Genomic DNA, 11,534 nt, shown 5'->3' with positions numbered 1-11,534 from the left:
AAAAAAAAAAAAAAGAATTTTAATCAAATATTAAATAGCAAGAGCTTATATTTATTGTCTTGATGGGATGTTCAATGACAGTGGAAGGGGCACACACAAGGCAACAGGATGAAAACTAATTCAGGCGCTCAGAAGGACGAGGCAGGCAGAGCTCTAGGAGTTCCAGGCCTGCCAAAGATACAACAGAAGACTCTGCCTCAAAACAAAACAAGAATAAAAATGTCACTGAAGACTACATACATGCATATATACATACATACATACATACATACATACATACATACATACATATATAAAATAATCCTACTGTATAACGTGCAAACATAAATGATTACAAGAAACATCCATACACAAACACACATATGATACCTTAAAGCTGTTTGTAATAAATAAGGAAAACAGACAGGTAAAGGAGTGGGCGCCACACTCAGGGGATGTGAACTGTCCCCAGGTTTTATTGCTCACATGTATTTGGCTTTTGTTGTTATCACACACAAGAAAATGTAAAGACATTGGGGAAAGCAGAAATATGCATAAATTAAATTCTACAAACTAGCTAATACAATCAGCTAATTTCACAGTCAGTGGCAATAAATCACTTTAAAATGACACCTACCTTAATTAAATATGTCACCTTGAAACAGTTAAATATCATTCATGAACCACTTTCATAAAACCAAAACCCTATATACTAGTCGAAATCGGAGTTTGTTTTCAATGGTATTATTTCATAGCACATCTCTTAAAAATAAGTCCTTCCTTTTTTCAATCTTGTTTTGTTTTGTTGTTGCTGTTGTTTTTGTTTTGTCTTGCTTTGTTCTGAGACAAGGTTAGTCTGTGTACATGTCATGGACTGGCTCTGCAGACCAGGCTGCCCTCGAACTCAGAGACCCTGCCTGCTCTGCCTCCGGAGGTCTGGGGTTAAAGTTAAGTGCAACCACAGCGTGGCATGTGCTTTCCTTTTAAAGTCCATCAAATATACTGAAATTTAAGGAAAGGTAGCTTGTGTTAAGCATTATGGCTGCTATATGTAATCTCTTCTTTTTACTTATAGTTATTTTCTTCCTTTCATTTCTCTTTCTGGCATTAAACATGACAAAAATTGTCTTTCATTCCTTGAATTTAGATGCTATATATTTTGACTTTTTTTGTAGGGATTAATTTGAACTTCTTTTTATATGTAGACCTGACAAATATATCAGTCAACATTTCTGCCTGTGTGCACGTATGATTAAAAGACATTTATATTCTTTAATGATTACTACCTATTCTTGTATGTGTTATATAGCAACACTAATTTCCCTCCCATAAAGGCACAGCACCAACCAATGCCAACAGTGGGCAGTGAGGAAGGGTCCTGCAGACCACCCTGCCGTGCAGGGGAGGGTTCTGGGACACTCGCAAGCCTGCATATGACTGCAATGAGTGTGCTGCTTAAGTACCCGCCTATGTGCTTCCTATTGCCTTCTAAAGCCAAATGCTTGCCCAAAATCCTCAGCTATTCACACTTACAGAAATCTTTGAGCCTTTTGTTGTTTCTTGAGTATGATTCTTTCCTTCTGTACCTGCCTTTCTCATAAAATAAAAATAAGTGTACAGACTCAAATTCCTAAGTTCTTCCAAGAAGGATTTCTGAGTGCTACTTCTGAATTCTTATTTTAAAGTATGTTTATTAATTTACTCCTAAGTGGTATTTGGTCAAAGCCAGATTTTACAGGGATCTGCAAATAACGTGTTCTAAGAGGACATGTATCAATCATACTTCAGCCTAACGGGCCATCAATTGTACCATAGAAAAAGAATGGACAACTAAACCAGCAATTTGAGAATGCATCCAATTTCTGAAAAAATTTTCCAACGTAGTAAACAGTAGTAATACCTATGGCTATGTGTCGTTAAACGACTGGATGCTGTAACCAAGCAGCACTGACTCGAATCCTGGCTCTCTCACTACTGCCTGACTGCCACACTAGGCTCTGGATGAGTCTGCTTATCGTGTATGAAACATAAACTTCTGCCGCTACTTTTCAGTTGCAAGGTAAAAGCAGAGGCAGAGGTCCAGATTCCAGTGCTAGAAACAGAGCAAGTGCCAACAACTACACCTCCATATAAAGTAACCGTAGCACGCAGCACTATGGAAATAAGGACGAAAGTCCACGCAAAGGCTCAAGTGCCCCTAGACTTCCAATTTCAGAGCACTTACTCCTCAACAGAACTAATTATGTTTTCTGAAGTACCATGAATCTAAATTTCTAATCCTTCAGGTAATCTTCACATCTTAAAATGATTCAGTTAGATTAGCATATATATATACTATATAAAAATGCCAACTCCCTCCCAAGACATCTAAACATACTTTTTCAATGAAACATGGGAATAAAAATATATTTGTGAGACATACCCTAATGCTAACCTACAACACTAAGTTGAGGACAAACAGCAAAGAAATTTTCACTCTACTGAACTACAGAATAATTTAAATTAGTACCGTGTTAAGAGTAGGAAGATAGTATTTTCATAATGTGGACCTTTTTAACACCTGGGGGTGGGGGAAATAGGTATATCACCTTTCTTGAAATGCCATCAACATGAAAATCTAAAGAGAGAGAGAAATCAAATCCTTAATGATTTCATGGCAAATCGCTCTAGCCAGCTTTAACTGTTGCTATATCAGCTTACTTCACAGGTTGGTGATATAACTTTCTAAAAAGAAGAAACAGCCCAGTAGTTTCTTGTGTCCTGGACCTTTAAACAATGCTTACATTAACAAAGTTTCCATGAAACACTGAGTCCCCCCTCCCATAGACTGCAAGAGAAAAAAGAGTAGCTTGGCGCTGGAGACATACTTCACAGCATTCAAGTCCAGTGTAGCGTACAAGTAATACAAGCACTTCATCCGTTCCGTCGTTTCCAAATTGTGAGGGACCATGTACTGAGCAAAGATTCGCTCAACCAGTAGCCTACAAAAGACAAGACTCGTTAAGTGCACTAAGTCTGCATTTAGAATGATAAGAATTGTAACAATCACAAATTAAGTAAGCCCCTTCTTGCCAGAGTGGAGAAGCGATCTCGTCTATCTCAGAGGATCCAGAGGAAGGACTTAGCTCTACATGTCCATAACAATCCTACACATAGCTAACTAGAGTAAAATGACCATGGAAATTGTGGATCATATACCAAATTTCCATATCTGTACAATAAAGTTGAAAAAACTGCATCAGTTCCCTCTCTGAAGATACAAATATTATCAAGTTAAAGCTACAAAGGACTTTTTAGGATCCCTTTGACTTCTCATCACTATGAAACAAGACCACCGTGAAAGAAGACATGGCTAAACCAAGAGCACAGAGGAAAGGGCCAGGAGCATAGTGCCTGGGGCAGCCCTCACTCCCTCTGCACAAACACACAGAAACTGGACACAACAGTGTCTTATCAAATCAGAGCAGAACTCTGTGCACTGGTGCCACACGCTCAAGTCTAAAAGCTGTGATTTAATACATACATACACACATACACATACACACACACACACACACAAACCAAACCAAACCACAGTTCCTAAAATAAACCATAAAATTTAAACAGTCTATGGAACTGGTTCTCAACCTTTGGGTCAACAAGACCCTTTGGGAGACAAACAACCATATTGGCTATCCTGCATATCAGATATTTACATTACAATTCATAATAGTAGCAAAATTAGAGTTATGAGGTAACAACAAGAGAATTCTGTGGTTGGGGTCACCACAACGTGAGGAACTATATTAAAGGTCACAGCACTCAGAACCCCGAGAAGTACTGGTCTAGGCTTCTTTTCAGTGGCTTGCTACAGGCATACAGTTTGGGATACACTAACAACTTGTCAACTTAGATTCCAAACAGAACTTAGGGGTTTACTGAGGACTAACTGGCTTTTATTCATACAAGAGTCATCTACTTTTAGAGAGATAACATGTTTCTTAGAAATTTATAAACTGTTTTTAGTCTTGAGTGGGAGAGAAATTTAACCAAAAATTTCCAAACGATTTTCTATATGGATTAACAAACACCCTTTTCATGTGTTTTTCTATAAAACAAAACTTGAAATTATATCAGTTATATTCCTACCTTGAGATATTACCCTGTAAAAAGTTAAGCACGTGAAACAAATGAGAAAACTTTACTCATGCAAAAGTTATCACTGTTCTTCATCTGTGGCTTTGTTGGCAAGAAAACTATGGAATCCATTTACCCTACACTAAAAACAAGAACTGGTATAACATCCAGAACTCCGCAAATCACTGGGAGAGGCATGGGAGTGTGCAGCCTGACTTACCGGTCATCGATGCTGTTCTGATAGTATATATGCAGCAGCTTGTCCTTGACCCAGGATATCTGTTTTGCAGCATCTTTGCCAGCTGCTGACTGTAAAGAGTATTTCTTATAAATCTGGGCCAGTCCCATCATGGCTTCTTTACGTACTCTCCACTTCAAACAAAAACATATAAAAGTCATTTTTATAAAATGCTTCTATTACTGGTGGTGGTGGTACACACCTTTACTCCCAGCACGTGGGAGGCACAGGCAGGAAGAGCTCTTGAGTTTGAGGCCAGCCTGGCCTACATAATGAGCTGTAGAACAGCTAAGGCTACACAGAAAAACCTTGTCTTGAAAAAAACAAACGAACGAACGAATGAACAAACAAACAAAAATCTTCCACTATGTAAATCAATAGAGTAGTGTGATAGTTAATCTTTAAGGTCTAACGTGACTAGATTTAGAACTGCCAAGGAATGGTATACCTGCGAAGAATGTTTCAAGGCAAGTTTAACTGAGGAAGGATAACTTATTCTAAATGTGGGCAGGACCATCCCACAGACTAGGGTCCTTGATTAAAAACAAAAAGCTGGCTGAGCACCAGTATCCAACTCTTCACTTTACACATCCTGCTTTATTTGGCTTGACCTCAGATGTTTTCAACTTATAAATTCATTATTTGGGAAAGAAAAGATATTTTTAAATGAAGTACAATTAAACTTCGGGTATTGATAATGAACTCTAAGTTAAGCAGTAGTATTGTAATGATTAATTAAAGCACTAGGGAAGCAGAGGCAGTGACAACTTTGAAATTTTGGTTTCTTTAAAAAGATAGAAATATTATAAGAATGTGTTTTCATTTTAATCCCAGGTGTGGGGCTGTGGGAGCCGCTTCAGGCTATCCACAGCAGCTGAGGCATGGTTTTGCCACCTGCAACCAGTGTCTTCGACAGCTGGATGTTTGGAATTCTGGGAACTTTTCAGAGGGTATATAAATGCTAGAGCTCTGGGGGTGGGGGGGTGGGGGGAGTGGCTGCTGTTATTCAGCGGGGGTTGTTGTGGCCTGTTAGTAGTTGTGCTTAAAGAAGAAACGAAGGGAATGAAATTAGATTGGGGATCTTGATCTCCACCCCCCCCCCCATCTATCCTTTTGTCTCTCCTATCCAGAGATACATGGCTGAATTGGAGGTGGGGGAGGGGAGAAGCATGGAAAAAAGAAGAACTCACAAAATAGCAACTCTTTGAGTTCAAGGCTACCCTGGTCAACAGAATTAAGTTCTAGAATAGTCAGAGCTACACAGAGAAACTCTTGTCTCGAGAAAAACAACGAAAAGGCTCTGCTGGGTATGGTGGTTCACAGCTTCAATCTTGGCACACATGAGGCAGAGACAGGCGTAGCTCTCTGAGTTCAGGGCTAGCTGAGACTACAGAAAGAACTGCAAGGTATCCAGAGGATGGCTATACAGAGAGAGTGTCTCAAAAATAATAACATAAAACACACAAAGACAAAACCCTCTGGGAATTATCAACTACTACTCACCCGTTTGTCCAAAGTTCGCTCTCTCACAAAATTGAGTAAGTGATCATTGACAAGAAGAATATCCTTTTTAGCAGCTGTTACTATAGATACAATAACATCATGTCTAATAGCTTCCTCAGGATCATGTGACCTCACTTTAAGATATTCTGAAAGGTAAAATCTTCTGATTAAAATGGAAACTTTAATAATTATCATATTGCTTTAAAAGATTGGAAAGATCTTTGCAAATCAACAGAGCAAAAGCAAATACTAAGTAGAATGTTTAATAGTTCAAAAAAAATTAAGAGCAAAGGAAGGGAAGAGGCTAGGAGTGGGGCTACCCCTTCCCTCACAATCTAAATGCCCTCTGCAACTGAAAAGTGAAGCCTGCACTCCCAGGGACGGAAGCAGGTAAGGCTGTTTCTAACTCAATCAGCTGATCACACTCAGGAAAAGGTGAATCACTGCTAAGTACAGTCAGTATCATTTTCTTTATAAAAGAATAAAATAAACAACTCATCTGGTGTTCCGGGGAAATAATGGATTATTACCATTTCTATCATATAATTATAGAAGCCCCTAATATGGTTGCTGAAGGAGTAAAGCTAAGACACTGGCTGAGGAGACCCTGCTTTCATGTGGCCCAACTAGCGGAAGCAGAGGTATCTTGATAGAACATAATGGGCTGGACCTAGGCCTCCCTGCTTATATGTAGCATATGTGCAGCTTGGTTTTCATGTGGGTCCTGAACAACTGGAGGTGGGGGCTAGGAGGTCGCTATCCCAAAAACTATTGTCCTTCCATGGGATATGTTCTTCTACCTGGACTGCCTTGTCTGGCCTCAGTAAGAGAGGAAGATCCTAGCCCCTTGGAGACACTCTCTCAGGAGAAGGGGTTGGGGGTATGAGGTGAAAGATTAGGAGTGAGTGATGGGGCAGGGGTAGTGAGCAGGACATAAAGAGAACTTAAAAAATTAAAAAAATAAAAAGAACACCTAGAAAATAATCATCCCAGCAAAGCAAATCATAGGCGCTACAGACCCACTTTACACAGATAGCACTTTTCAAGTGGCTCTTTGTTTACTGCACATGCATGGACAGGATGCGCACACAAACACACACACATCCATACACATGCTATTAATCATGAGCACATGGCTTTGAATTACTATAATTTCTGAAGAAACAATCTAATAACAAAAAGAAATAAAAGCAAATAAAAAGTGAAAAAGTTATTGCTAATGTTTTAAAGAGGAAAAAAATCCCTCCCCACAAAAACTAGATACAAAAAATACTGCATTAATATTATAATAATAAAATTATTATATTAAAAATATTATATGCATATAGATTAAATTGTATAATATAAAATAAATATTATAAATTACATTATAAATACAACATAAAATATTGTATTATAAATATACTACTAATAAATAGAAAAATATCCAGATGGAGGGAGAGAGGAGGATGGGAGAACAAGTGAGAGAAAAATAGGCATAGACAAAACACAACAAACACATGCATATGAAAGAAAGAAAAACAGACAGAGACAGAGACACAGAAAGGGGGGCTAGATAAATAACTGTCCAAATGTAAAATAGACTGGCAAGAAAAAATGAGAACAAAGAAAATCTATAGGATACAAGAGAAAGAAATGGGTACTGGAAAGAAAACACGCATAAAAGACTGAAGTTCAGCCCAATCAAAGTCATACACAATTCCACTGAAATGCTTTATACTAGATACAATCACAATCAGCTACACAAGGAGACAAATGTGAGACAGCTACAGAAATCATGAAAACTATGCAGACCATGCATAACTGTGTTCTGTAGCACCACCGAGGAGACCGACCTGCAAGGGTCTGGCTGTAATTACCTTTTCTTTACTTTTTAATTTCATAAGACAGCAAATGTTAACATTTGTGCAGAAGATAATACATGGCTGTTATATTAACCTTCATTTTATTAACTATATCATAATTTAAAAAACATTACTTCAAAAATTGGAAGTGAGAAGCTTATAACAGATTTTAAGTCCTTCATTAATTATGATTAACTTTGTTTACAGTTAAATGACTTGAAGTTCATAAAGTACCAGAACATTAGTGTTAATCTTCAATATCAAGACCAATTAAAATTCAAGTATGTGAAAATGTGCGCGGTAGTACTTAAACAAAAGAACTACCTTAGTTCATGAAATTACTTGTAAAGAACTGTTTACAGTATGCACAGGAATTACACATTAAAACTCCTATCTTCAAAAGTAAGTTCCACAATAAATAGTAAGGAGAAAAGACAGCTACCAGAAACACCTGAAAGAAAGGTTTTCCCTATAAAGTTTTCTTCTCCCACTGAAGAGCATCCAAAAATATGTGCTAGTACCTGTTAAATCCTTTGCTAAATCAGGATGGTTCATGAGGCAGTGGCTGGCAAATTTCACACATTCCAGGCGTATTGGTACATGGATATCATTAAACCTAATAAAAAATTTAAAAAAGAGTACTCTTTAATACAACCAAAATAGATGAATTTAATCTATACTCAATTTGTATTTATGTCGCTTATTACCAAATATATAAGAAATATCTGTGTATATATAGGGCCTGGGAAGATTAGTAAAGGCTTGGTAAAAGATTCAAGTTTAATTCTCAGCATCTTCAGAAAAAGATGAGTGTGGTGGTACACAGTAATGACCCGCATCAAACGGAAGCACCATCCAGCAGGCCAGCCCAGTCCCCAGTCAGTGCTGCTGAGGCACTCTAGATAACAATCAGGAGAGATGGCAGCCTCTGTACAGTAAACATCCGGCCTCTATGAGCACAAGTACAAACCCACAGGTACACTCACCGCCTGCAGATGAACACATGAAAGAAAATTCAGTGGGACAAGGCCATTTTAATAGTTGTGGGACATACTAGGATCATCTCTATTTAGATTCTGTTAGGACTGTAAAATTCTGAAGAGCCTGGTTTTTTCATTGGACTAATAATGACAAACGTGTAGGGGCACTTCTGATGCTAAGATCCTGATCCCCCATTGGTTCTTGATCCATCAGTAAAGAAGCCATTGCTGGGCGGAAGGAAAGGTGGGACTTGTGGGTCCTGAAGGTAGGCAGAGACAGCAGGGGAGGAGGGACAGGGTTTGCCAGGCTTCGGAGAGGGGAAGTTAGAGCAGCCATGTGAGATCTCCAGAGGAGCGGCCTGTTTAGCAGGGACTAGATATAACTGAAGAACTAAAGTCTAGGGCTAGTGAAGAGGGGTGGTGATAGAGTATTGATAAGGGTACACTTTGCCAGGTGGAAGGTAGTAGCATCCAGCCATTGTGTCAGAAGGCAAGTTGAAAACGAGCAACCTGTATGTGTGTCTTTTAGCCATGGATTCAAGGAAAGCTAGGTGGTGGGTGTTAGTGTGGCCCAGTCCTGCAGCTTAGGTGGGGTAGCAAACACTGCACACAACACAAATGTTTTCCCATAAATACTGTATGTCACATATGTCTGTTTAGTATGTACGTAAGTCTATATGTGTTATATATTTTACAAATAAATTATATATATATGCATGTTTATATTTCAAAGAAACATTTAAATTTCATATCATCTCTGAAAAGAAATTTCCTTTAAGTGTTTTTGGTTAATTCAAGAACATAAACTAACTTATGACAAACCTTTTACTACATTAGTTTATATCCTGATTCTAAATTGTATCCAAAATTGTTCTCATTCACTTAACCATCATAATTATCTCATTTCCAATGAATAACAATAAGGCCATCTTTATACTCTATGCTCAATTTATTTATCTATATAAAAGCTAAGCCGATATATAAGTATACACTCATATAGTGTTTTCCTGCAACTTAGGTACTCCTCATCTTTCTATTTTGATGTCAATTAGCAGGGTACTTTTACTCCTACACCTGAGAAATTGACAGAGTTTGACACATGACTGCTTTGGGCACTGGAATTCAATTTTCTTAGCAAGATTATCTGATAGTGTTGGGACCCATTTTGGCCCTAGTTTGGGCCTTGAGGACAAAACCGAGCCTGGCTAGAGTTTCTATGCCCTTGTGGGAGAGCCTAAGCCTGGCTCAAGGTTTGAGACCTGTCTCAGTCACTTCTGTATTGGGATGGCCTTGCCTCTGCCCCACCCTTGCTGATGTAGAGCTTTGCCATTGGCCCTGTCAGTCACCCATGCCCTCTGTAACCCTTCCCCACCTCCTACGACATCTTACCCCACCAAAAAAACTCCTTCCCTATGTTCCAAACTTATATAATCAAGAGGTTGATGCCATAAAGTTGAGTTCCTGCTTTAACAGACTCCAAAGGGACCCGGACCTCTCTCCTCTCACCTGGACCTGGATCGGCCAGCAAGGAGCCGGCACAATAGCACTGTATTCACCCATTAGCATGCACATGACTTCTAATTGTCCTTTAATTATTAATATCCAAAATCTATATACAGCAGCTCAAAGAACGCATAATCATGACTTTTAGATTTTGCTTAAGTGTCAATAACATTAATGTCAAGGGTTTCCAGTCATTAAACCTGTGTCTCCTGTAGAATCGAAAGACTCAAGTATTTTTATCATTGAACACCAAAGAAACAACACCTAGTCCGACTAGATAGCACAACAGGTCAAAACACCTGCAAATCTGACAGTGTAAATTCAGCCCTAGAATCCAGGAAAGCACAAGATGAAGCTCAGCAGCAATACAACTGCCACCCGTGCACAAGACCCATAGCACCCCCCAAAACAGCATGCTTTTAAAGAAACACATGTCTTCAAAGTTAGCAGTGGCACATTACTTAAGATGCTCTTATCATGTAAAAGTATTTGCTCCATGAAATACAACACTCTCTTAAGGCCCCTGTAAGGACTGTTTCAAATCCAGGTCTCCAAGATTGCAACAATCATCATTTCTCAAATAAGCATATAACTTATGATTATAAAACAAAATACATCTGTTAAAATATTTTTAGCTCTCCAAGTTTGGAGGGGGATTTCGCTTTTGCGGTTTTGATTGATTGAGACAGGCTCTCACTGTGTAGCCTATGCAAACCTGGAACTCACTATGTAGGCCAGGCTGGTGACCCTAGCACAGGGATTAAAGATGTGCATCGCCACAACAGATTGAGGACTGTTTTGTTTTTTCCAGGTGTTGTGGAAAGAATCAAAACCTGGGCCTTATACATGCTAGGTTAGAGTTCTACCATGGACCTCCATTTCCAGTTCAAATTAAGGGATTTTTATTACTATGAGAGTTTTTATGTTGCTAAATTAAAGTAGCAGCTACAGAGGAACAGAAAGGTGATATATCCTTACAACAGAATTTTCTGAGCAAGCATTTTAATTGGATTGCTTGGCTAATCTAATTCCTAATTTGAAAATAAAGCAAGTACCTACACAACCATATCAGTGCCCACACACACACACACACACACACACACAAATACACGAAGCATCCGTGTCTGATTCTACCTGCTAGTAATTCAATGCCATCCTGAAACTGAGTTGCATTAGCTTAAACTGCTATACTCCCAACAAAATTAGAAAAATTAGACTATCTGGGCGTGGTATCTCTAATCTCAGCACTCCCCAGGCAGAGGCAAGCTGATCTCTGAGTTTGAGACCAGCCTGTTCTACATAATGAGATCCCTGTTCTAGGAAGGGGAAAGGGGAAAGAGGGAAGGGGGAAGGGAGGAAGGGGAAAGGGGG

At 38.8% G+C, this 11,534-nt stretch overlaps 1 protein-coding gene across 4 annotated transcripts in view; it reads right to left on the bottom strand.

Annotated features, from left to right (window-relative positions):
• Window positions 1-11,534, bottom strand: part of Pds5b (PDS5 cohesin associated factor B) — a 128,195-nt gene that overhangs the window by 55,453 nt on the left and 61,208 nt on the right. For all 4 annotated transcript variants that reach the window (XM_029533530.1, XM_029533527.1, XM_029533528.1 and 1 more), the window contains 4 exons: window positions 8,202-8,296; window positions 5,837-5,982; window positions 4,316-4,467; window positions 2,847-2,960 (listed from right to left, as the gene is read on the bottom strand). In XM_029533530.1, coding sequence (XP_029389390.1) covers window positions 2,847-2,960; window positions 4,316-4,467; window positions 5,837-5,982; window positions 8,202-8,296 — 507 coding nt within the window. The remainder of the gene's footprint in view (window positions 1-2,846; window positions 2,961-4,315; window positions 4,468-5,836; window positions 5,983-8,201; window positions 8,297-11,534) is intronic.

The sequence above is a fragment of the Mus pahari genome, chromosome 23 (genome assembly GCF_900095145.1).
Source record: "Mus pahari chromosome 23, PAHARI_EIJ_v1.1, whole genome shotgun sequence".
Taxonomy (NCBI): Eukaryota; Metazoa; Chordata; class Mammalia; order Rodentia; family Muridae; genus Mus; species Mus pahari.
Note: the sequence above shows the minus strand (reverse complement) of the source record. Positions and strands in the feature narration are given on the sequence as shown.